At 47.2% G+C, this 27,519-nt stretch overlaps 1 protein-coding gene across 1 annotated transcript in view; it reads left to right on the plus strand.

Annotated features, from left to right (window-relative positions):
- The window catches only part of LOC123361801 (ephrin type-A receptor 6), a 394,507-nt gene that overhangs the window by 366,266 nt on the left and 722 nt on the right, over positions 1–27,519 (plus strand). The window contains exons 13-15 of the mRNA XM_045001949.1: positions 2,152–2,301; positions 16,716–16,909; positions 26,167–26,316. Coding sequence (XP_044857884.1) covers positions 2,152–2,301; positions 16,716–16,909; positions 26,167–26,316 — 494 coding nt within the window. The remainder of the gene's footprint in view (positions 1–2,151; positions 2,302–16,715; positions 16,910–26,166; positions 26,317–27,519) is intronic.

Consider the following 27,519-nt stretch of genomic DNA (forward strand, 5'->3'; position numbering starts at 1 on the left):
TATGTTTGTGGTGAAGTGACTTTTGCATCACAAAAGCGCAGTCTAACCACTATGGTTAAGAAAGCCTATCACCTTTATTTTGGCTGCAAAATTGGAGATCAGGACAAGAGGTGGGCCCCACACATATGCTGCAACATTTGTGCAACAAATCTTCACCAGTGGTTGAACAGGAAAAGGAAATCTATGCCTTTTGCAGTGCCAATGATTTGGAGAGAGCCAACAGATCATACCAGCAATTGTTACTTCTGCATGGTGCCTCCAGTTGGGAAAGGTGTGTCAAAGAAGAAAAAGTGGACTGTGCATTATCCAAACATTCCATCAGCTATACGCCCAGTACCCCACAGAGAAGGACTGCCGGTTCCTGATGCACCAGAATCATTCTCACTTGAGTCAGACGAGGAAGAGGAAGCAGATGAAACTTCTGGTCCTGAGCCATCAATGTCACAGGACCCACATTTTCTCCCATCCTCCTCCTCTGAACCACACCTCATAACACAAGGTGAACTGAATGACCTTGTCAGGGATTTGGAACTACCCAAGAGTAAGGCAGAGCTGTTGGGCTCCAGACTACAGCAGCGGAATCTCCTGGCAGGTGATGTTAGGGTTTCCATGTTCCGTGACCGTCAAAAGGATCTTGTCCCATTCTTCTTCATGGAAGGTGATCTTGTAGCCTGCAACAACATCGATGGTGTGATGGCAGCTCTCAACATCGTTCACGATCCAGATGAGTGGAGACTGTTCATTGATTCATCGAAGATGAGTCTTAAAGCTGTTTTACTGCATAATGGCAATGTTTTGCCATCAATTCCAGTTGGTCATGCAGTCCATATGAAGGAAACCTATGACAACATGAAACAACTTTTGAGGTGCATAAACTATGACCAACATCAATGGCAGCTTTGTGGCTATTTGAAGGTTGTTGCTCTCTTGCTTGGTCTGCAGACTGGATACACAAAGTACTGCTGTTTTCTCTGCGAATGGGATAGTTGTGCAAGAGATTCCCAGTTAGTGGCAATAAATTTTCTCCGAAACAACAAGGCAGACAACTACAGGTTGTTGGTGGAAAACCTCCTCAAGGCATACAAAAGCCTTGGTTGCAACATGTCACTAAAGATACATTTTTTGCACTCTCATCTAGATTTTTTTCCACCGAACTGCGGAGCAGTGAGCGACGAGCACGGCGAGCGATTTCACCAGGACATTGCAACAATGGAGAAACGCTATCAGGGCAAATGGAGCCCATCAATGCTTGCAGACTATTGCTGGACAGTGACAAGAGATGCTCCATTTAATGAATACAAGAGACAAGCCAAGAAGCGCCAAGTAGACACTGAATAGGACTAAACTATGTACATAATAGTTTTTTGCCTTTTGTTTCATAATACATTTTATTTATATAACCCTTTTGCTGATTTTTAAAGTGTTACATAAACAGGACAGGTGAAATATTATCATGTAAAGCAACCATAAACACATGAAAAGACCTAGGTTTACAATTTATGATTAAAACTCTACTATCTACACAATATACATAGACATAAAATGTAAAAACTTAAATATCTTAGAAACAGTAGCCAATCAGTTGTTTTAATTGTCATATTTGAATTCAGCACATCAAAATACATAATAAATAGGACATTTTATCTCTGAAGCGGACGACTTCTCAAAAATTATAGACCAGTGTAATTAACACAGATTTTTGTTGAAGGAATGCATCAGGGAAAAAATCATTTTACTCTTAAAAATGCAAAATAATTTTCCAGATATAAAATGTAATAGATAAAATATAACTGATTATAGTGTATAAATATAATATCGTGCAAAAGACCTCCACAGTGTGAATTTGTTAGGGGGTAAATATTTGAACTGTGGTGATCAAATTTTTGCAAATGCCTTTTTGCAATAGTAGTGTCATTAAGTTTAAGGCCAGAAAAGACCACCAGATCATCTAGTCTGAGATTCTGCATACCACAGGCCACCAATACCAACACTGTCATTTATAGTAAATTGCCAAGGCAAAACTGTATTGTCAGTCTATTTCACAGACAGCAGAATATGGAACCTCAACAGTGAGGGGGTTTATTTATTTATTGTTAAGGTACTTGCAGTTCTGTATTCTAGTGATACTGAGAAGTTTTTAATGTCTTCCAGGGTGGAAAAATCCCCATAAGATGGACCGCCCCTGAAGCTATAGCCTACAGAAAGTTCTCTTCAGCAAGTGATGCATGGAGCTATGGGATTGTCATGTGGGAAGTGATGTCCTATGGAGAAAGGCCATATTGGGAGATGTCTAATCAGGATGTAAGTACTGCATGGGACCGATCTCCCACTCTGATTAAATGTTCTTTGCAAATGATTGTTACCCCTATCATTTTTTGCTATCTTATTTACTTTCTCAATCAGATCCTTAGCTAGTATAAATCAACTTAACTCCACGGACTTCAATGAAATGTTGCTGTTTTACACCAGCTGAGGATCTGCCTCTCTCTAAGTAAAATTTTGACTGGTTTTCTGGAAGGGATAAAGCCACACTTCAAAAAGTTCTAATCAGTTTGCCAGATTCTGGGATCGGATGTGTGCAGCTTCCATCCAAGTCAGTGGGAGCCTTGTGCCTGCACCTGAGAATACAGTTTGCTCAACAAAGTAATATATCAATTCCTCCGTGAATAGTGGTGTTATACCAGTGATCAGTTTGGTCCCATATATCTACGGCACCCTGATGGTGCCCTTCAATGAACATACTTTAGGTGGTCAATCCCAAAACATGCCTGGGGCTAATGGGATACAATTTGAAGCTGCCGTGAGAAGAATATTTCTAGTTCTGCTTTTTAATCATTAATATACAATGTTTTCTTTACAAACTACCTGTAGTTTTACATTTTGTACAGGACAGTGTAAAGGTATAAAGTGATATAGTTTTCTCTGCCATTTGCTCAAAAAAGTTTCAACTATACACCGTCAATGTTCTTCTTAACTAGAACAAACATTATCTTCTAAGGAAGTTGAAAGTTTGTCCTGTAAACTGCAGCATTGAAGGAGATAGGGCAATTTTTATCACAAGTTAAGTTTTGCACAAGTACTGCAATTGAGCATGGCACCCCATAGCTTAGAACAGCATGTCTAAGCCTCACTCAAGAGACAATCTCCCTGTCATGGTGTAGAATGACAGCCACCCCATTCTTACCACACATTCTTATCACTCCTCATGCCCTGCATAGTGTATATATATCTCTGTATCACAAAACTTTTCTAGATGATTATTTTTTTTACAATATTGCAAGGATGTTGTCATTCCAAGCTGATTGACAACTTCTGTTAGTTTCAGGTTGATTCGTCGAAAAGAGGTTTGACAGAGGTACTTTTATTAAGGAAGCCACTTTTTTCAGATTTTTTTCAGAATGTTCCAGCAGAAAAAAAATCAGTCATGGCAACACTGCCATATAATCATCATTATGCTGTACCAAAACGTATATCATTGGGATACAGAACAATATGTCTTTCCCAATATAATGTGATGAAGTTTCATTAATTTGCTTAAGATGTTAACAACAAGTAAATGTGACATTCCAAACATTCAGTGGCTTTAAATTGCATTGGAAAATTCCAAATAGTTAGACATGCAGTATGTAAACCTACCTTTGCAGCATATTGTGGCCTATGTTTTAGCACAGTAAGTAACTCTAAGCATGAATTTGTTTTACAGAAATAATCTGAATTTCCCCAAAGTCAGTGATACTGTAGTTCTGGCAAGGGAAGTGGAAGTGGGGGAAGTGTGCACAGAGCAGATGTATAAAAGACACCGTGCAAACTTTTGCTGACAAGTCTTGCATAAAGATGGAGAATCACAGGTCTTGTTGTGACAAAAAGGACAATAGCTACGAGCTGACATTCTAAACCAAATTCAGAGGTGATATATATGGTGGTGTTACTCGCTCATCAGAAAGACAGTACAAGCATACCCTAGATACCGAAGGATGGAAGGAGATACAGCAGAAAAAAATATTAACAAATTAAGGTCGGGACCTTTTCTGACACCATTCCACACTCTCTTTGTTAGTTGCTTTTCCTGCTATTCTCCATATTTCTGCTACATTAGTGTGTAAATGTATCTCCTTATGTCCACTTACCTTCATCTAGCTGACACCACCATTTACATCACTTCAGAAATAGTTTATATTTTTTAAAGATCTACAAAGATATCAGCTATTATGACTGTTTTGGAAAATCTTGCTATACGTTTTTTTTAAGTGACACATAGTACTTGGCCTCCAGTTGGCCAAATCCAAATCCCAGATAGCTTTCACCTCATGCCTGTTGGGTCTTCACTGAGCAACAAGAAAAAATAAGGAGTTATACTCTGTTAATATACTAAATTCCCTTCCTAGCCTGGCTACTGTGGGCTTCAGCACCAGTGGTCAAAATTGTTAGAATTTTTTAATTCGCTGTCACAGATCACCCTACACAAACATATAGGAAAGTATTTACATAGATCAACATTTTCAAACCTAAGAGTCTACAGTTAGTCTGATAAAGTGATATTTAGGTATCTGAATAAAAGTGATCTGATTTTCAGAAATTATAAGCACCCGTAAATACTAGTTAAGTCATTGGGAACTGTAGAGACTCAGCACCTTTGAAAATCAGGCAACTTCTATTTAATTGCCTAAATATGAATTTAGGAGCTGACCTTTAGGCACCTAGGTTTGAAAGTGTTGACAATACATTTTGTAACATTACCAACAGCATAATATGTATTCTTAAAAACTTACTCGATTTGAGAAATGTGACTAGTTTGAGTAAATAACCATTTTATTATTGTGTTATGTCATTTCAGATCTGTGGTAATGCTGATTAATGCACTTCTTGGATGTGCGTCAGGCACTAGAGGTGTCCATTAATTAGGGTTGCTGCACAATCTGTCATGTCTTATTGCTTAATTAATAAACATTAGATTAGCTATTGAGCTTTCTGAGGAAACTATTGTACTGATGAACAGATTGAGTTAAGAGTCTAGCTCACTAATACCGTATGAGGGAAAGGAAGATTTATATCCGATGCATTCAGTTTACAGAACAGCTTTGAATGAGCTCTTCTGGGACACCTATTAGAGGCCATTGTAAAAATTATTACATATTGCAGAATTTGGAAATTCAGAAAAAAATAATATTTAATGGATTGATTGACTATGCATAAAACTGCCATAGCAAACTGAATAAACCTTCTTGTTCACTTAACAACAATATTGACATGTAAAAATTCACCATACACATTTCACTAACTCTAACTCTCATCCACAAAACCCACTGATTAACTCTTTCAGCATTTACATCACTTAGAGAAAGAGAGTCTGGCTTTGACTATCTGATTTCTTCTTGATGAACTGAGTGAAATAAATTGATGGTTCTTCTTTGAGTGATTGCTCATATGCATTCCAGTTAGGTGCGCGCGCGCCGCGTGCATGCTCGTCGGAAGATTTTTTTACCCTAGCAATACTCGGTCGGTCGGCTGGGCGCCCCCTGGAGTGGCGCCGCTATAGCGCTAGATATATACCCCACCGACCCGTCCGCTCCTCAGTTCCTTCTTACCGCCTGTGACGGTCGTTGGAACAGTGGAGTGCAGCTTGCTGACTTCCACAGCCCTATCTTCTCACTTGTAGTTTCTCATACTTGTTGTATGTAGTTCTTAAAATATAGTTAGATTAGTTTACTAGTTTGTTATAGTTAGTGGTTAGTTACTTAGGGGAAATTGAGGGGCTAGCCCTTCTTTTTCCCAACCCGGTGCGGGCTCATGCCCAAGGCACCGGGATTTAAGCCGTGCTCGGCCTGCCAGAGGCCGATGCCGATTGGAGACCCTCACGATTCATGCCTGCGGTGCTTAGGAGAGTCTCACCTTGCAGATAAGTGCCGCATTTGCAAGTCCTTCAAGCCAAGGACAAAGAAGGAGCGGGACTTTCGTTTGAAGCAGCTCCTAATGGAGTCGGCACTTAGCCCTGCGGCGCCGGCACCAGCCGCTCCGCAGACACCTTCGGTACGGAGCGCTCCAGCGGTTCCCGTCCGTTCCGGTACCGAGGCCCCGAAAAAGCAGCAGCCGGCACCGGCCCCCCGGCACCGTTCCCTCTCTCCGGCGAGGAAACGGAAGACGGCACAGACTTCCTCCAAGGTCTCTGAACCTGGACCTGTTGCCCGGCCTCCGGCACCGGCACCGGCACCACTGGCACCGACATCGACGGCGCATCCACCGTGCGCTGTACCGTTGACTCCGGCGCCGCAAGGGCCGTCGAGTCCGGTACCACCTTGCTCCCCGGTGCACACCGCGGTCGAGCTCGCTCTCCCGTCGACGCCTGAGACCTTTTCGACGTCGAGAGAGCTGATAGCGTTGACGGAGCCAACGCATCCTCAACCACCGGCACCGCCGGTGCGGGTTATCAAATCAGCGGGCAAGCCGGCTTTAATGAGGCCTCCTTCCCGTGACAGGCAGGACAGATGTTACTCCAGATCCCGGAGACGTTCCCGTTCTCGCCGCTCCAGATCTCAGCACCGCTCGCAATCCCGGTACCGCTCTCCATCGCGGTACCGGTCGTACTCGCGGAGACGATCCCAGTCCCGGTCTCCTGACAGACGCTATCGGAACCGATCCGGCTCTCGGTACCATTCCTGGCACCGGTCCTCACGCAGCCATTCCCACCATTGAGACTCGAGATCTCGGTCGACCTCCCGGCACCGGCGCGGTAGATGGTCCCGGTCTCATTCCCGGCACCGCGAAGAGCGGCACCGTTCCCCGGCACCGTCCAGGGACAGACCGGCAGCGTCAACGGAGCAGTCTCAAAGTCTTTCGGCACTGCCGTGGCCTTCGAGACAGCCATCTGTCTCCTCCCAGGCTGATAGCGCAGCTGACCAGTGCACCGAGCCTCAAGGCCAAGACCAGGGTCCTCCTCTATGGGCCTTCTGGACTCCATGGGCGTACCATGAGGCGCAAGGAGCCCCCTTTCCCACTGAGTGCTCCAGGCCCTCCGACCATAGGGCGCCTGAGGCCACGGTCAGCAGGCCTACTCCCACAGCTGTGGCAGAGGAGCCGCTGGCGTCCATCAATGCCGAGCATCCCACCGTCGATGAGGCCCCGCAGCAGCTCACTGAACCCCTGCAGGACTCTCTGGTCCCGGGCCTGTCATCCTCTTCCTCCCCGGATGAGGCAGTGGCAGGTGCGTCCGCCTCGGGCCCTCCTCCGATCGACCTTCGGGTCCATCAGGACTTGTTGCGATGGGTGGCCCAAAACATAAACCTGTCTGTTGAGGAGGTGGCGGAGGACGACGACCCCGTCGTCAATATCATCTCGGCGGATGCGCCTCTTCGAGTGGCCCTGCCGTTTATCCGCACGATCCAGCGGAATGCGGACACCGTTTGGCAGTCACCAGCTTCCATCCCTCCAACCGCCCGGGGGGTGGAAAGGAAGTACTCGGTCCCGTCCAAGGGATACAAGTACCTCTATACTCACCCTGCTCCATGCTCATTGGTGGTCCAGTCGGTTAACGACCGTGAGCGACATGGCCAACAAGCGCCAGCGCCTAAATCCAAAGAAGTGTGGCGCATGGACCTTTTGGGCCGCAAGGTCTACTCGGCCGGTGGCCTGCAGTTACGGGTGGCCAACCAACTGGCTCTCCTCAGCAGGTACACCTATAACACCTTGGTGTCACTGTCCAAATTCTCGGAGCTTGTGCCACCAGACTCCCGGCCTGAGTTCACGGCCCTTGTTGAGGAGGGTAAGAAAGCGTCCCGGTCAGCCCTCCAAGCCTCTCTGGACTCCGCAGATTCGGGAGCCAGGACCTTGGCCTCTGGGGTGACCATGAGGCGAATTTCGTGGCTTCAGGCCTCGACGCTGCCGCCGAGGTCCAACACACCATCCAGGATTTGCCCTTTGATGGCCAGGGTCTCTTCTCTGAGAAGACCGACTCAAGGCTGCAGACCCTTAAGGATGGTCGCGTCACGATTCGCTCCCTGGGAATGCACACCCTGGTTACCCAGCAGAGGTCCTTCCAGCCACAGCCATACCACCCATTCAACCAGCCCAGACCGCAGCCGGATAATAGGCGCCGGGGCAAAGTGAACCGGCACAGACAGTCGGGCAATCAGGGAAACCAGTCCCAACCGCCCTCGAAGCCTACTTCAGGGCCCAAACAGAACTTTTGATGGGACGCCCGAGGACGGCCCACCAGTTTCATTGCCGGATCCTTCCCCATTGTTTTCCAACCGTCTCTGCCAATTCCTACCGGCCTGGTCCCAGATAACATCCGACAGCTGGGTACTTCGCATGGTGGAGTCTGATTACCGCCTCCAATTTGTCTGCAGACTCAAGGCTGCAGACCCTTAAGGATGGTTGCGTCACGATTCGCTCCCTGGGAATGCACACCCTGGTTACCCAGCGGAGGTCCTTCCAGCCACAGCCATACCGCCCATTCAACCAGCCCAGACCGCAGCCGGATAATAGGCGCCGGGGCAAAGTGAACCGGCACAGACAGTCGGGCAATCAGGGAAACCAGTCCCAACCGCCCTCGAAGCCTACTTCAGGGCCCAAACAGAACTTTTGATGGGACGCCCGAGGACGGCCCACCAGTTTCATTGCCGGATCCTTCCCCATTGTTTTCCAACCGTCTCTCCCAATTCCTACCGGCCTGGTCCCAGATAACATCCGACAGCTGGGTACTTCGCATGGTGGAGTCTGATTACCGCCTCCAATTTGTTTCGCCCCCTCCCTCCCACCCACCCTACCCATCCCTCTTCAGGGACCCCTCTCACGAGCAATTCCTCTTGCAAGAGGTCGAGACTCTGTTGAATTTAGGTGCCATAGAGGAGGTGCCGGACGGCATGTGGGGCAGGGGGTTTTATTCCCGATATTTCCTAATCCCCAAGGCAAAAGGAGGTCTGCGACCAATCCTGGACCTCCGAGAGCTCAACAAATTTCTGATCAAGCTCAAGTTCCGCATGGTGACACTGGGGACCATTATTCCCTCCCTGGATCCGGGAGACTGGTTTGCTGCCCTCGACATGAAGGATCCCCGTGGACGGATCACCTACTATATGCCTTCCCTCCGTTCCCCCTCGTACATCAGGTCCTACTCAAGCTCCGGAGGGACAGGGCCCGCCTCATTCTCATTGCTCCGGCGTGGCCGAGACAGCACTGGTACACCCTGCTGTTCGATCTCTCAGTGGCGGATCCTATTCCCCTCCTGTTATGGCCGGACCTCATAACACAGGACTTCGGCAGGCTTTGCCACCCAGACCTGCAGTCCCTCCACTTGACAGCTTGGCTCCTGTGTGGCTAACCCGAGCGGAGCAGGGCTGTTCCGCTGCAGTGCAGAGGGTCCTGCCGGAGAGCAGGAAGCCTTCTACTCAGTCGACTTACCTCGCCAAGTGGAAGCGTTTCGTGCTCTGGTGCGATCAGAAAGGTCTCAACCCTCTCCTGATCCCTATTCCCAAGATTCTGGACTATCTCTGGTCCCTCAAGGAGCAAGGCCTCGCAATCTCCTCCTTGAAAGTGCACCTGGCGGCAATTTCCGCCTTTAGGCCCAGCATAGGGGAACGTTCCATCTTCTCCAATCACATGGTTTCCCGTTTTCTTATATCCTCCGGTACGGCGCCCAACTCCTACCTGGGATCTGAACTTGGTCTTAGCCAAGCTTATGGGAGCCCCCTTTGAGCCCTTGGCCACGTGTTCCCTTCTCTACTTGTCCTGGAAAACGGCCTTCCTTGTCGCTATTACTTCGTCGAGACGAGTCTCGGAGCTTCGTGCCCTAACGGCTGACCCGCCGTATACTATCTTCCATAAGGACAAAGTGCAGCTTCGGCCACACCCCGCCTTCCTGCCTAAGGTGGTGTCGGCTTTCCATGTGAACCAGGACATCTTCCTCCCGGTCTTCTTTCCGAATCCGCACGCATCCCGTCGGGAACAACAGCTTCATAGCCTCGACGTGCGTAGGGCCCTTGCCTTTTACATAGACTGAACGAAGCCTTTCCGCCGTTCGCCCCAGCTCTTTGTGGCGGTAGCAGATCGCATGAAGGGCATGCCAGTCTCTTCTCAGCGGATTTCGACCTGGGTGATGTCATGTATCAGGACATGCTACGAGCTCGCTCAGGTCCCAGCTGGCCATCTCTCCGCTCACTCTACGAGGGCACAAGCCTCTTCTGCCGCCTTCCTACCCCATGTCCCCATCCAGGACATCTGTCGGGCAGCGACCTGGTCTTCCGTTCACACCTTTGCTTCCCACTACGCATTGGTGCAACAGTCCAGAGATGATGCAGCCTTTGGCTCAGCAGTCTTACACTCTGCCATGTCTCACTCCGACCCCACCGCCTAGGTAAGGCTTGGGAATCACCTAACTGGAATGCATATGAGCAATCACTCGAAGAAGAAAAGACGGTTACTCACCGTTGTAACTGTTATTCTTCGAGATGTGTTGCTCATATCCATTCCAGACCCGCCCTCCTTCCCCACTGTCAGAGTAGCCGGCAAGAAGGAACTGAGAAGCGGACGGGTCGGCAGGGGTATATATCTAGCGCTATAGCGGCGCCACTCCAGGGGGCGCCCAGCCGACCCACCGAGTGTTGCTAGGGTAAAAAAATCTTCTGACGAGCGTGCACGCGGCGCGCGCACACCTAACTGGAATGGATATGAGCAACACATCTCGAAGAACAACAGTTACAATGGTGAGTAACCGTCTTTTTCAGTCCAGTTCCTGCTGGTCAAGTGTTTACATCTGAAAACCAGAAGCACAGTTAGCGCTAATCAATCTTTTTGCTGGCAGTCTTAATGGAGAGTCCAATGCACCGGTGGACCATGCCCCCCACTTTTAACACTTTTTAACAGAAGAAATATAAGTGCAGAGTTCATGTCTCCTGCAGAATGATAACTTCTGCCAGGGAGACACTACAGTTACAAGTATCAGAGGGGTAGCCGTGTTAGTCTGGATATGTAAAAGCAGCAAAGAGTCTTGTCGCGCCTTATAGACTAACAGTTTGGCCAATGTACATAGCAGAGGGGCATTGCTGGCATATGATGGCATATATTACATTGGTGGACGTGCAGGTGAATGAGCCGGTGATGGTGTGGCTGATCTGGTTAGGTCCTGTGATGGTGTCGCTGGTGTAGATATGTGGGCAGAGTTGGCATCGAGGTTTGTTGCATGGATTGGTTCCTGAGTTAGAGTTACTAACCAGATCAGCCACACCATCACCGGCTCATTCACCTGCACGTCCACCAATGTAATATACGCAGGGCCGGCTCCAGACCCCAGCGCGCCAAGCAGGCGCGTGGGGCGGCATTGTCCTGGTAGGGCGGCATTTGGCTCCGGCGGACCTTCCGCAGTCATGCCTGCGGGAGGTCCACCGGAGCCCGAGAACGAGCGGACCTGCCGCAGGCATGACTGCGGGAGGTCCACCGGAGCCCAAGAATGAGCGGACCTGCTGCAGGCATGACTGCGGAGGGTCCCCTCTTCCCACGGCTCCGCTTGAGCTCCCGCAGGCATGACTGCAGCAGGTGTGCTGGTCCCGCGGCTCAGACGGAGCTCCCGCAGGCATGCCTGTGGATGCTCCACCGGAGCCGCGGGACCACGGGACCGTCCGCAGGCACTTCTGCCCCGGCCGCGGGACCGGGAAAGGGCGGCGCGAGCGGCGCGGCGCGCCGCCCTGCTTGGGGCAGCAGAATTTCTAGAGCCGCCCCTGAATATATGCCATCATATGCCAGCAATGCCCCTCTGCTATGTACATCGGCCAAACTGGACAGTCTCTACGGAAAAGGATAAATGGACATAAATCAGATATTAGGAATGGGAATATACAAAAATCTGTAGGAGAACACTTCAACCTCCCTGGCCACACAATAGCAGATCTTAAGGTGGCTATCCTGCAGCAAAAAAACTTCAGGACCAGACTTCAGAGAGAAACTGCTGAGCTTCAGTTCATCTGCAAATTTGACACCATCAGCTCAGGATTAAACAAAGACTGTGAATGGCTTGCCAACTACAAAACCAGTTTCTCCTCTCTTGGTTTTCACACCTTAGCTGCTAGAAGAGGGCCTCATCCTCCCTGATTGAACTAATCTCGTTATCTCTAGCCTGCTTCTTGCTTGCTTATATATACCTGCCCCTGGAAATTTCCACTACATGCATCCGACGAAGTGGGTATTCACCCACGAAAGCTCATGCTGCAAAACGTCTGTTAGTCTATAAGGTGCCACAAGACTCTTTACTACAGTTACAGCTTTCACCCATCAGGGGCTGATGTGGCACCAAAAGAGAGGGCAGTGGGCTCACCGCCGGAGCAGCCAGCCACAGAGATTCTCCCACAAAGATTCCAGCGCCCTTAGTCCAAGGACAAAATTGTTATGAAGACTGAGCTAAACCTATTATCATTTCAGGTTGAGAGCAATTGAACACTGATTTGCCAATGTGGGGAAGCTTCCACTGACTGCTGCAGCCTTTTCTATGTCTATTCTGTAGACAGAGAAGGTAGGACTCCAGGAGAATCAATTTGACACTTTCACCAGCCCTAACTAGCTACAGAAAAGAATATTAAAAGGTTTCAAAAATGTCTTTCAGCTTCTTCCACATTTTATCTCCCTAAAAGTCAAATGTGGTCTCCTTAGATCACGGGTGGGCCAACTACGGCCTGGGGGCCACATCCGGCCCTTCAGACATTTTAATCCTGCCCTCGAGCTCCTGCCGGGGAGTGGGGTCTGGGGCTTGCCCCACTCCACGCATGCCATGGCTCCATGTGGCTCCCAGAAGCAGCAGCATGTCCCCCCTCCGTATCCTACATGTAGTGCAGCAAGGGAGCTCCACACACTGCCCCCGCCCCAAGCACAGCCCTCACTGCTCTCATTGGCTGGCAACTGTGACCAATGGGAGCTGCAGGGGCAGCGTCTATGGACAGGGCAGTGTGCAGAGCTGCCTGGCCATGCCTCCACATAGGAACCGGAGAGAGGACATGCCGCTGCTTGTGGGAGCTGCTTGAGGTAAGCACTGCCTGGAGCCTGCACCCCTGACCCTTTCCAGCACCCCAACCCTCTGCCCCAGCCCTGATCCCCCTCCCACCCTCCGAACCCCTTGGTCCCACCTTCCTGCACCCCAGAGCCCGCACCACCAGCTGGAGCCCTCACCCCCCCGACACCTGCAATCCTGCCCCAGCCCGGAACCCCCTTGTGCACGCTGAACTCCTCATTTCTGGTCCCTCCCCAGAGTCCGCACCCCAGCTCCCAATTTTGTGAGCATTTATGGCCTGCCATACAATTTCCACCCTCAGATGTGGCCCTTGGGCCAAAAAGTTTGCCCACCCCAGCCTTAGATGTTGTACCTTACCAAGACTGGCCTTCTGTTCTCAGTTATATGTATGCCTAATCCCACTTGTTCAGAAGCAGGGAGAGTGGGTGGAAGGGACTCTATAGAGTTCTAGGCCTGCCTTTGACACTTGCTTCCTACTGTATAGTTTGGCAAACTTGCATCATCTCTTTGCCCCAGGTTCTTTATCTGTAAAATGGGGGTAATAATACTTGCCTCACAGGGGTATTATGAATATTAATCAGTTAATGTTCATATAGTGCTTTGAAGATAAAAAGTGCCATATATGCTATTAATAATAGAGAATTATTAATAATTATTTCAACAGTAGTCTACATCTCTACGTATATTGAAATTTTCCTTTTGAACAAGAGAATAAAATTAATGGACCATGACTCCCCTACCAAAGAAATTATAAAATGTAATGGGTCGAAGAAAATATAAATGCCAATGAAATCCTTTTTAAAATAATGTCTTTCAGAAAAACCTCATCAGCTTTGTATTGGCATGATTGTTGAATGTTTTATGCCTAATAAAAGGTGTGGAGCATTTACTTTTGACCTAGAAAGTAAAAACCCCATTCAGAAATTCATCATTTGCAACAAGTACAGTAATATATTAGGCTGATATCTGTTTTTCTGAGCAGCTAAAGGTTGCAGCTTCAGTGACATGTATCCATGAAAATCTATCTACTATTGTAGTAAGTAACTAAGTTTTCTGTAGCTACTTCTGATAGACCTCGATTCCTTCCTGCTTTTTAGAATAGAAGCCACGCAGTTTAAATCATTTTTGATTCATTGCGTTAGGTGATACTTAACATTTCTTGTTAAACTTTTGGGTTGGATGACATCCAAGATTGGCATAAAGTCAACTGGCCTGATAGGAAACAGTTTGTGCGGCTGTATCCTTCCTCTGGCAGGATTCTCCCTCTTTATAAAGGACCTGGCAGTGGGGCTTCCCATGCCAGCAAGACCTCCTTTATGAAGAACTTACAGAGCTCCTTTCTTTGTTCTTCTATCCACTTAGTAGTTTCCTTTCCTTCCTACAGTTATCAATAGTTTTCAATTCCACACGTGGAGTGTGTGTTATAGCTGCCTGTCTCTATAGGCAGAGAGATTTGAACACCTACATATGTATATAGATACAGAGGGTGAGGAGTGTGGTAAAAAGGCTTTATCAGCCTGAGTTTGGGTTGCCCATATTACCTAATGAGAAAACTGTGTTTGATAATGAAATGGTTGTCGTGGAAAAATACATGTTTACTGAGCAGAATGAAAGGGTTCTGATGACTCTGTTGCTGCGGAAGACATAAATAATCCCCTATTGTGGTAATTTCAGTTGCTGACATTTTCTCCTCTATGGACAGAGTTTTTTCTCCTGAAAATAAGCATGGAAGGGGGAAATTTCAAGAAGATTTCCATGTGGGCTAACTTCTGGAAATGATCTAGTGTTTATCCCATTGAGAGGAAAGGTAGCAGCATGAATGAGGGGGCAGGGACTCCTAATCACATGGAACCTGAGGACCTGCAAGAAATCTGAGGCCAAAATCTACAATTTCCAGGACACTTGCAACACGTTTGTCCCTCGGCACACACTCTCCTGCTTCATACCCCAGGCAGCACAGCCAGCTCCCCCATTAGTCTCTGATCTATCAGTGAACGTTACACCTAAGCATGTAGGAAGTGGAAGAAGCTACAAATTGGAAGATCTCTGTGTCAAATTCTGCTAACTCGTGAGTAAAGCATACCAACTAGTGCTATTGCAGAGTGGTTAAAACTTACCCCACCACAATCCTAATTGCCCATACAGCTCTAAACACATGTTGTTTATGCACAGTAGGTTTCTGCCAGTGTACACTGTTGCTCAGCATTCCTTTCTAAAAATTTAGGCCCAGTTGAGTGCACTTACCAAGCTCTTTCTTCCCTCTGCCCCACAAGTGAAGGGGAACACAGGTCTTAATGTAGCTTCATTACTGTTATTAGCATAATGCCTGCAGCATAAACAGAATTCAGAAAGAAAGAAAGCTAGAGTCCCATGCTAATAGGATTGAAAATACAGAAGCTACAGCTTCATTGCTTCATTGTAAATAATGTAATGTGCACTCTGCCTGCTGTATTGATTATATGTGCAATGCACACATATATTTTAGTATAATTATACATACACATACATTAAATGTCACTTTAATGCAGAGTGCATGCTTTCAACAGGTATATTTCTCACAAAGGCCAATGTATTATTGTAAGTATTGTGATTTACTTTTCAATGGACATTGTATATGGGTTGTTGTCCTTGGAACAGCTGCTGCTTTCCCTCCATGTGCAGAAGCATAACTACATCATTCTCTTCTTTCAACAGCTCCACGGGCTCCCTTTTCATTTCAGGATCTAGTAAACATTCCAGTCTTCGTTTTTAAACCTTTCATGAACTCAATCCAGCTGACCTCTCACAGAACTTGTCTGTTTCTGCTTTCCTTCCTGCTCTCTCCACTTTTGTAGCACTGGCCTGTTTGTCACTTTTAGCCATCTCACAGAGTTACTAAACAAAGCCACCTCATCTTCAGCTCCCCCTACATGGAACAGTTTTCCTATATCTGATCTGTCCATTTCTTTTCAAACCTCAGCTGAAAACGTATCTTTCCACCCCTGCCAATCCTTGCAGTTTCACTTTCCTGGTATTTTTATCTAACACTGTAATTTCAGCTTATATTATTATTATATAACACACGCACACACACACACACCCCTAAAATATTGTAAGATGCAGTTTTTATGAAAGATACTGTACAAGATAAAGTTGCATTATGCTGTATTGCAAAATGGCTTTCATTGTCTGGATCAGTCATACTCAGTCCTGAAGAGGAGGAGAACCACTTTGTTGTCAAATGAAGTTACTGGGGGCCAGACATTGCACTGTGGTATTTGCACTGTGACAATCTCATTACAGCATGACATTGGCATGTATTAATGTAGTGTCACAATGCAAATATCAGAGCACATTAGTATGAGATTATTTTGTTGGCTTCCTGACTTCAGGTTGCTGAAGAGGAAAAGGATATTTCTTATTTCTCTCCTCTTCTCCTACTTCACAGTCGCTTACTAGAAAGGTTAATAATAATAGACTAAATAGTAGAAATAGTTAAAAATAATAGAATGGGACACTTTTGTGACTAATGCTTTGCTGGCTCTGTCTGAGACTGAAAGTGTAGTGTAAAGAACACTAGTCAAAATCCTCCACCCTATCTGCGTGTGAGGATCTCAGAGCTGCATACAATGCTAGACCATGAGGGTGTCTTAGTCTTGATTTATCATTGGTCTGCATTCCTAGTTTGATATTGTCCTTATGTGTGTTAATACAATGCTCTGTAATCACCCGTATTATCTTTGTTTAGGTTATACTGTCTATAGAAGAAGGTTACAGGCTTCCAGCTCCTATGGGCTGCCCAGCTTCTCTCCACCAACTTATGCTTCACTGCTGGCAAAAAGAGAGAAACCACCGGCCGAAGTTTACTGATATTGTCAGCTTCCTAGACAAATTGATCCGCAACCCCAGCTCCCTTCATACCCTAGTGGAGGATGTACTTGTGTAAGATTCACTTCAATGCTCTTTCCTCATACAATCATGACTGCCATCAGATAACATACTGGCTTATGTAGGGACGGGATATCCTGACACAACTCTGAGCTCAACTAGTGCTTAGTTGTTAAGTGTTGTGTGTTTAAAATCATTCTGAACCTCTTACAAAGTGTATTTTATTATCAAATGAAACGGGTGAAATTGCAAACAAAAGGACTTTTTTTTCTCAAGTACATTGATAGCCATTATCTTTTTTGGTCCAGCATTTTCATCTCTCTCTTTTGTTCGTTCTCTGTCAGTCTTTCGTCTTCATGAGTCTCCTCTCTGTTTTTTCCACCTTTTGTTTGGTGTTTGTCCTATACTCTTGTTTTCCAAGTTCCCTCTTTAATTTTCTTGTCTCTTCAGTGCTCTGTGAACAGTTGGTAAACTGCCTTAGAGTATTATCCTTCTGAATCTATTTATACGCCATACTTGCTAAGTCATGCTCACCTTAGTGGAAGAGGGATATTATATAACACATCTATGGCACTCCCGTTCCACAACAAATTCGTGGAGGTGCTACCCAAAGCTTCCTCCCTATTCCCAAAGTAATATTATGCACATGAATAAAGCAGATTTTAGGTGTAGAGCTGTTGAAGAAATGACTGGCCACTTTGTAATCACTGTGAGCCAAAGTCATCCTAGACGTAAACTGAAATCAGTGAATTCATATCAGGGATGAATTTGGCCCCACTCATTCATTAAGGACAAAATTCACTCCAGTCTGAAGGGCCCTCTGAGCCTCTTAATATTTCATAGCCTCACTGCAGGTTTTGGGTGGGGTCCCAAGCCAGTGACAGTGTCTAGCCCACTTGGCGGGGAGTGGGGCTTGGGGGCCTGCATCAGAGTGTGGAGAGAGGCTGGTAGCTAGAGCTAAGGTTGGGGCTGGTGGTTTGCCACAGGTAAGCTTGAGGGGAAAGGCTGTTAGGTAAACCCAGGCTAGGTTTAGAGCTATGGCTGTCTGGCCACCCCAGATTTGTGAGATAGTTGGGGTTGGTTTGTTTCCCCATACTAGAGTCCGAGTTTTGAACAGTTAGTGGTGTCTTGCTAAGGCTAGGTTTGGAGTGGTATTTGCCCCTGTAAGTTGCCCCACTGACATTAGAATGTTAAAAAGTACTCCAAAACACTTATAAACTAGCATGTGCTTCTTTGAGAAAATATACTTTCAAAGTGATGTTTTTAATTACAAAATACTGATTCTTCAGAGCGTTACAAACACATTTCTGCTGTTCAACTTGTGATCTAGTCCATTTTAAAAGGTTTGTTTAAAAAATAGTTTCAGATATTGCACCTGTCCCTCAGTCTCCCTGCCCATTTTTGTGGTTCTACTATATTTTTTTCATATTTTATAAAATGTTTCCCCACCTCCTACCCCCACCCCATGTGCTCTGTGAAAGAACCACAGAGGCTGGTGAAAATAACAGACAAAATAATTTACAAAGCAATTATACACAATGTGCTGCCAAATGCATACAATCACTGGGAGCCGAGAACAGGCCCCACCGCGTGGGTTAAAGTCCAAAGGAAATAACAGGGAAACAACCCAACAGAGAATGTTGTTTTCTCTAATCTCTTAATTTTTACTTGAAACAATAGGAGGTTAAAAAATATTGAGACAGAAGTGTGATTGAATTAGCTGTACCCTTTTATTTTTGTTTATTACCATACATAAAATCCCATGAAAATCAGAGAATAAAATGTAGTTCTTATTTGCTCTTTAGGTTAGTACTCCAGCTGCTGCAACCATTGCCTAATAATGTGGCAATAAACAGCCATTCCCTTTTTCATCTATTTTCTATGTAGATAAAGGTAAAAGTTATTACCCAGCATGGTATTAATACTTTTTCATTCTAACTGTGCTATTTTCCCATAATAGCCAAGGTTAAATCTGCTTTTATACCCTCTGCTTTGCTTTGGTGGGTTTCAAAATTAGTCATTATCTTCATCCCAAGAGTTCAAATTCTTCTTCAAGTGCTAGTCCATATGCATATTCCACAGCTGGGGTGTGTTGGCCTGGTGTGCAGGCATTGGAGAATTTTCTGGTCAACAGTACCCACTGGGGTGGCAAATGCACCTTTCATCTCCTCATGCATTCTGTGAGGGTACAACGGGTGATGCTGCCAAGCCACAGCTAGTTCCTTCTCTACTACCCACGGGTACATTTTGGAGCAACTCTCTTCAGATTTTCCTACAATTTGGCTTCTAGTTAGTTAGCCTTGTTATTTTAGTCAGATAGGTGCCAGTGAACACAGCAGGAAGAGGGACCCTTCTCCACGGTTGCAGGTAGTACAAGCACCATGGCCATCCACGGCAAGTACCTGGGCTCCAAGAACTGCTTGTCCTGAGAGGCAGTTATGCTGCTGAATGACAGACAAATAAGGTGTCAGTTTTGCCTTGGCAAGGGGCACGCACTAGAATGCTGTGAAATCTGCGGGTCCTTCTTGAAGCAGGCCTAGCACTCCAGGGAGGCACGACAGAGTTTTCCTCATGAAGCAGGCGATAAGGCCAAACTCTCGCCCTGGATTCCAGGCATCTAGGCCCGCGGGGGACATCGATAATTGAAATTGGCCCTGGCGTCAACTTCTCTGAAAGGTACAGTGATAGGTTGAACTCGGAGGGCGAGCTTTTGAAGGAGGAGAGACAGAGATCTCCCTCCCATGCTCCAACTTCAAAGCCACATAAAATTACCATGCTGTCAGGCTTTAAGGGTGCCCAAAACTTTGAAAATATTCTCTGAGCATTGAAGCCAGCACCAGTTGAACAGATCCAGTGGGTCAGAGCTTTCCCCAACGCTGTCGAAGCCCTGTTAGCCTCCTCGGTACTGAGGCAGTCAGAACAGTAACCAGCTAGTGCGGTACCTGCTACAAGTTGCCTCCAGTACAGGATATCCTGATGCCTTCATCACTGGGATCTGTGCGCTCCCAGCTGTACTGACCAACCTACAGAGGCTCCACCACTCCAGGCCTCATCACTGGTCCCAGCACCCTTACAGCTATTGGAGCTGCAGTCACCCCTGATGCCATCCAGATCCTTGGACCTAGCAGCGTCAATGTTTGTGCCACATGGTCGGGGTCCCCCTACAGCCACAGGGTGGGCACCATGTTCCCAGAGGACTACACTGTCTCATCCTGTAAGCCAGTAGTCTGAATGAGCTTTCTCCTTCCATCAATTGATGCACTGAAGAAAACACCTTAGGAGCAGACCGTATTTGCACACATGTACCTACTGTGCCTAGGAGATCAGCAGACATACCTGCTTGGCCAAAGTGATCAATTTTGGCAGTCTGGGGGCAAAATTCATGTAAGTCTTGGATGCAAGTGTAATGAAATGTTGCTGTTGTTACTGTATGACTAAACAACAGCAGAACTTTACTTAATATAACCTAATTGAGGAAGTCAACCTACATGTATGTGGTAATGTGAGGTAGTGTTACAAATTCAAGTGAAGGTCAGAGGGGCTGGGGACAGGTGTTCCAACCTGGTGATGTAGAATCTATTTAAAGAATCGTAGATGCATTTGACCAGCCCCCTCCAATGTTTAAAGACAGAGCTGATTAGACTCAATTGAGAGTCCTTCTTTCTGCTCAGTGATCACTAGAGCTGCAGTCACTGATAAGGTGGTCTGGGGGCTGAGCCTAAGACCTGGTTTGGGGACAGCATTGTGGTGAAAGACAGTGCAGAGGAGGCAGCGGCAGTGAGGTTCCCCAGTGAAATCACTAAGAGCTGAAATCACTAAGGGTTGGGCTAGGTGGTGGAACCTTAGAACACAGTATCACTGATAAAGGCAGAGGCAGCAATGTTGGCGGCAAGCAGCAGTAATAATAACAGTGAACAGAGGGAATGGTAACATAGCAGCAGTGGCAGAGGCATCACTCAACCCTCCCCCATCAGAGGCAAGAAGTGAACCCACCTGAACGCACTCCTGGACTCTGAGACTTCACTGACTTCAGACAATACACCCCAAGTGGGGTGCAGTGGAGGGAAAGGAAGAGTGGTGTGTTATTGGACTTTTACACCAAAAGGTGGGAAACTGAGGAAAAGACTACTGCCCAAGATAGTGTCAGGTGGGTGTTTACTTAATTCTCTGCATACTTTTGAATCATTGTAGTGTTTTCTCAAATTAATGCTGTGTTCCTTCTACTCTTAATAAAAGTTTTATTTTGCTACACACAGACTCATTGATTACAAATGGGGAAATATTGCCTATTAGAGGCGCCGGGGCGGTAGTTAGTTTTCCCAGATTTCTGGGTTGCAGCTTGAGCTGGTTCTGCTTTGCAATGTTAAGAGGAACCCCTAGATATTGAATTCAGCCTCATAATAACAGTGGACAACAAGAGAACCTGCCAAGGCCAACAGAAGTTGACACCCAAGTATAAGGAGGCGAAGTGCCTTGGCCTTCTGGGTCAGAAATCATAGTCCACCTCAAGCCTCCAGATGAGGATATCAAACTACCAGGCAGTCCTGGCAAAATATGACCATGTCAACTACTGTGCTTTGCAACATTTTATCAGTAGGCTACTGCCAGGATGACTTCAAACTGTTCTTGCAGAAAGATATTTGGTTGACTGGACCATTCTGCATGTGGCCTTGGATGTGGCAGACATGGCCTCCAGGTCAATGGTAACAGTGATCACGATGTGCTGCTCTTAGTGGTTCACCTTGGCAGATATACCTAAGGAATTACAAACAGTGTCATTCAAGATCTGTCATTCAAGAGCTGCTTACTCATCCATGATAAGTCTGACGAGACTGTGACAGGGGTGCACCAACCCCGCACTGGTGAGGCGAAGGTTAAAGGGCTGCTCTGGACCCAAGATACCAAACCCCCCTCGCCTCTGCTGGGCCTGTTCCCAATGGAGGGAGCATTTAAAAGGGAGTGACTCAGCTCAGTCTGGGCTGACTGCAGAGGAGAGCAGTTGGGTAGAGCTGCTGGAAAGCTGCCAGGGCTCCATACCGCTAGGACCAAGCCTTATAGCCCAGCCATGGGAAGCCTGTTGACCACAGACACTGAGGGTGACGACACTCTGGGGCGCGTGGAAGAGACTCTGGAGACACATCAGAAGGGAACACAGGAGGAACCCCAAGTCACCTGTGATGACGGTGGAGGGACTGGAACAAGGGTAGGAAGTGACCCAGGGAGCATGCTTAGGGGTATCAGGCCCTGAGCCTTGTGGCAGGGCCACTGTTTCAAAGGGCCCTGGGTCGGAACCCAGTGGAGGAGGATGGACCCTGGGTCTCCCTACCGCCACCACACACCCCCGACCAGTGGGCTACCCTGAACTATTGCCACTAGGTAAAGCAGCCTTTGGACTCTCACCATTGGGCAACATTACCATAAGCTGTAACTGCCAGGGAAATTGACCCTTAGACTCTTGCCAATGGGTGACACTACCCTGAGCTATTGCCGCTAGGCAAAGCAGCCTTGGACCCTCACTATTAGGCATTGCACCCTGGAGTATTGTCATTACGCGGTACTGCCAGCCTGTAGCACACCACCAACCCCCTAACAAAGGCAGTGAAATCCTTTAAGGACTCTAGGGCTATCCTCAGGTCCTTGGGAATCTATCTCCTGGACTCCACGCGGAGGCACTTCAGGCCCTAGCCTTAGCAGCAGCAACCACCATTTTTCTAGTAGAGGCCACCAGAGCCTTTGGGTTGCAGGCAGATGTCCTCAAGAAAGAAGCCTGCTAGAGGATATATCTTGCAACCTCACCACTCCTCTTTGGTACCAACCAGGCAACAAATTTGACTTAGTGCCCAAGGATAGCATACCAAGTGTTCCACAATCTTTGCCTTCCCCTTCTTTTGGCAACCGTTTGGCACACTTACTTCACACCTGGTCCAGCATCACTTCAGACCACTAGGAGCTGGAGGTGGTCCAGAGAGGCTATGCCATCATTTCCTCTCTCTTCCACACAACCATCCTCCCTCCATATTCCTCTTCAGGGACCCCTCCACAAGACCCTGCTTCAGCAAGAGGTGTATTCCCTCCTTGCTTTGATCACTGTAGAGGAGGTTCCTTCCTGACAGAGGGAAAGGGGGTTCTATTCAAGATACTTCTTCATTCCCAAAGAAACCAATGGGGCTATGACGAGTATTAGACCTCTGAGGGCTGACTACCAACAACAAAAATCTGAAGTTAAAGATGGTCTCCCTCGCATCAATTATCCCCTCCCTAGATCAGAAAGACTGGTATGTTGCCCTCAAGCTCAAGGCTGCATACTTTCACATTGTGATGCACCCATCACACAGGCACTTCCTGAATTCTGTGTTCAAGAACAATCACGATCCATACTGGGTTTTGCCCTTCGTGCTGTCTGTGGTGCCCCAGGTGTTTATGAAGTGTCTAGATGTGGTGGCTGCCTGCCTCAGAACGATGGCTAGCCACGTGTTCCCATACTTAGACAACTGGTTTTTCAGCAGCCACTCAGGTCCAGGCCAACATTGGGACTGTTCTCCAACCAGGGGCGGCTCCAGGCCCCAGCACGCCAAGCGCGTGCTTGGGGAGGCATGCCGCGGGGGGCGCTCTGCCCATCGCCGGGAGGGCGGCAGGCAGGGCTCCGGTAGACCTCCCGCAGGCGTGCCTGAGGAGGGTCCGCTGGTCCCGTGGCTTCGGTGGAGCCACGGGACCAGCAGACCCTCCGCAGGCACACCTGCGGGAGGTCCAGTGAAGCCGTGGGACCAGCGGACCCTCCGCAGGCACGCCTGTGGGAGGTCCACCGGAGCCGCAGGACCGGCGACCGGCAGAGCGCCTCCCGCGGCATGCCGCCGTGCTTGGGGCAGCGAAATGTCTAGAGCCGCCCCTGTCTCCAACCATTTGTGCACCTGTGCCTCCTGGTTAATGAAAAGAAATCCATGTTAGCACCCACATAGAAGATGGAATTCAGCGAGGCTGTGTTCAGTGCAAAGGCAGCCACTGCCTACCTACCACTCAACAAGTTCCAGATGCTGCACAATCTCTGCTCCCATTTGCAGACCTATCTGCTGACACAAGCAAGATTCTGTCTCAAGCTTCTGGATCTTACGGTGACCTGAATATTCATCAGCCCATATGCAAGGTTTCACTTCTGGTACCATCCAGCTTGGCTGTCCTCCATCTACAGCCCCAAAAGACACCCATAGACAAGGTGCTGCACCTCCCTCTGGCAATTCTCTAATCACTGAGCTGGTGAAAGTACCCAAACAACATTTGCAAAGGGGTTCTGTATAGTCCCACTTCTCCCTCAAGGACAATGATCACGGATGCCTCTACATTCAGGTGTAGGGGCTCACATGGGCAATCTTATAGCACAAGGCCATGCTCATCAATGTGTAGGAACTCAGGGCTGTATATAGAGCATGCATAGCCTTCCTGTCAGTCATTCAAGGTCAAATGATTCTGGTAATGTTGGAAAATACCACTCCAATCTTCTACCTGAACAGGCAGCAGAGGGGGCACTAGATCACAGGCTCCGTGCCAGGAGACCATCCAAGTGACTCTGCAATAGGACATAGCATCTCTCTGTCAGCGGTCCATCTCCTAGGAATGAACAATGTGAAGGCAAACGGCCTCAGCAGGCATTTCTGTGACAATCATGAGTGATCGGAGCACTAGAGGGTGGATCCTCCAGGACATCTTCCAACAATGCAGGGTCTCTCACTAAGATCTTTTTGCAATGAGGGAGAAAAAATGTCACCACCTCAGCACAGGGGAGGAGGAACAGAAATCCAGGGTCTCATTCAGAGGCCTTTCTCCTCCCACGGACAGAGGGACTGTTCTATGTGTTCCTTTCCTTTCCCCTGCTCATCAGGGTACTTTGGAAGGTGGAAGAAGGCAATCCTCATAGCCCCAGCCTGGCTGAGACAGATATTGGACTTCTGCAACCTCTCCGTAGCCCTGCCAATCACTCTTCCCCTGATTCCCAGCCTCCTGGGATGTGACAGGGTGGTTTTGTGGAGCAAACAAGGAGAAGAAGGGCACATGCTCTACCACAGTGAGTACTGCTGACTAGAAAATTGTCATATGCATGCTCACTGGATTTGCACTCACCACTGTGGAATATGTCAGACTACACATCTCAAAGAACATCAGTTACTGTAAAGGTAAGTAACCTCTCTTTCTGCCAGGGCCGGCTCCAGGGGTTTTGCCGCCCCAAGCAGCCCCCCCCAAAAAGCCGCGATCGCGATCTGCGGCAATTCAGCAGGAGGTCCTTCGCTCTGAGTGGGAGTGAGGGACCCTCCGCCGAATTGCCGCCGAATACCTGGACCTGCCGCCCCTCTCCGGAGTGGCCGCCCCAAGCACCTGCTTGCTAAGCTGGTGCCTGGAGCCGGCCCTGCTTTCTGCAGAGATATACTCTACTGAAAATTATAATAATGTGGATAGGTCCATTTCTGAGCTTCTTGTGCATATAAAACTCTCGTGGAGTTCCAATGATTTCCTTAATAGTAGCATTAAAAAGGAATTTTGGATGCTATAATATAACTGACAAATTTTAGAGAATGGGCCGGAATCAAAGTGCTAGATCTGAAACTTTGGAGAACTTCAGTTCAGGATCTGAACTTTGCAGCACAAGCTCATCTCTTATTTCTTTCTAGTGTTGATAGACTTAGATTATGTCTATATTTACAGTGCTGCATCAGCGCAGCTGTATTGGTACAGCTGCGCTGCTGCAGCACGTCTGGTGAAGACGCTCCTATGCTGACAGGAGAGAGCTCTTCCATCGGCATAAAAAAAACCACCTCCATAAGCGGCATAAGCTTCTCCCTCTGATATAGCGCTGTGCACATGAATGCTTATGTTGGTGTAACTTACATCGCTCAGGGGGTGTAATATACACACCAGTGAGCATCATAAGTTTTGCCGACATAGGCTGTAGTGTAGACATAGCCCTAATCTACAGGGCCAGCTCCAGGTTTTCTGCTGCCCAAAGCGGTGCAAAAAAAAAAAAAAAGCCACGGCAGCGCGATCGCGCCACTCCACTCTTCAGCGGCAGGTCCTTCATTTCAACAGGGACTGAGGGACCCACCGCCGAATTGCTGCCAAAGACCCAGACATGCTGCCCCAGTAGTGGCCGGAGTGCTGCCCCTTGATATTGGGCACCCCAAGTACCTGCTTCCTTAGCTGATGCCTGGAGCCGGCCCTGCTAGTCTAGTCAACTTTTTAGTACAAAAATATCTACAAAAGTAAACAAGGCTTTATGTTTTTATACTTATTACTTCTTTACAATCTTTTACATTTTGTTTTTGTAGAATGCCAGATTCACCTGGTGAAGTTCCCGAATATCCTTTGTTTGTTTCAGTCATTGATTGGCTAGATTCAATAAAAATGGGTCAGTATAAAAATAACTTCATGGCAGCGGGTTTCACAACTTTGGATGTGGTTTCAAGAATGAGTATTGAGTAAGTATGTAAACTATTATTGGTACACTGGGTAAACTGCAATTGCTCAGATTAACAGTGATAGAGCCTAAATCCTAAGATGTATGGAACAAAAGTATATTTTCACTTTGCTAGTACAGTTAATAAAAGGAAAAATAGACTTTCAACCAAAATATGGCAAGGAAAGATGATGTGGTGATTAAGAGACTCAGTAGACCTGGTTTCAATTCCTCATTCTGCCGCATACTTTTTGTGTGACCACATGAAATCAGTGGGACTATTTGTATGCATAAGTGTGTTGTTGGATAGGGGGCTTGAACTGCTCCCATTGAACCAATGGTAAAATGTACTTTGCTGTAAACAAGATCTGGTCCAGGTTGTGTACACTAATCATATCTTTTCAGTGGTGTGTGCAGTCCCAAGCACACTATTGGAACTCAGTTCTTGATCCTGCTCCTTTGAAGTTTTGTTATTGATTTCAATAGGAGGAGGAGCAGTGAATAATAATGACTGTTGCTATTGGTATCTAATTTGACATTTTACCATACATTGTGGCACGTTTTGAATGTGAACGGAGCTATATAATGCTAAATTCGATAATACTGGTTTTCTGAAAGTTGTATTGTACATTTTTTTTAAAAAATGCTCTTCTTGTCTCAGAGGATTGGCATGAGCCACATAAATTACTCTTTTGTCCTAATGTTTAATATTTAGTTCAGCCAATTCAGAGCTTGTCTATTGTGTGGGGTTTTTATCGTGTGAAGATTTGTCACCAGATCATAATTAACTTTACTGCAATTTTTAATCATTAGCATCCACTAGCTCTTTCCATTTGTCATTAAAGGGTCAAATACCGTCCTCCTCATCCACAGACGGTACTCAATGCAGTTAAATTGTTGGGAGGTTCTACAGTGAAGGAGCTGGATGCTTCATGGTGTTTCCTTTGCATCAGCCTGTTGTAGAAGTAGGTGAGGCAAAGGTGGACTGGGAGATAAGCATGGGCAGAGCTGATGAATTGCTACTGTGCAGATCTACAAATTGTTGGTCTTCTCCCTGCCCCTCCTGCAAGCAGCAGAAGTGCTGCAGCAGCTGCAATAGTGAACATGAAGTGGTTCTGCTTGCCTCTGCAGCATGGGTGAGAAGGATGGCTTCCCTCCTCCCACCCTGTAGAGGTCCCTTTTCTCTGCTTGCTTCTCAGGCTTGTGTCTAGGGGCTGGGAGAAGG

The sequence above is a fragment of the Mauremys mutica genome, chromosome 1 (assembly GCF_020497125.1).
Source record: "Mauremys mutica isolate MM-2020 ecotype Southern chromosome 1, ASM2049712v1, whole genome shotgun sequence".
In the NCBI taxonomy this organism is placed as follows: domain Eukaryota; kingdom Metazoa; phylum Chordata; order Testudines; family Geoemydidae; genus Mauremys; species Mauremys mutica.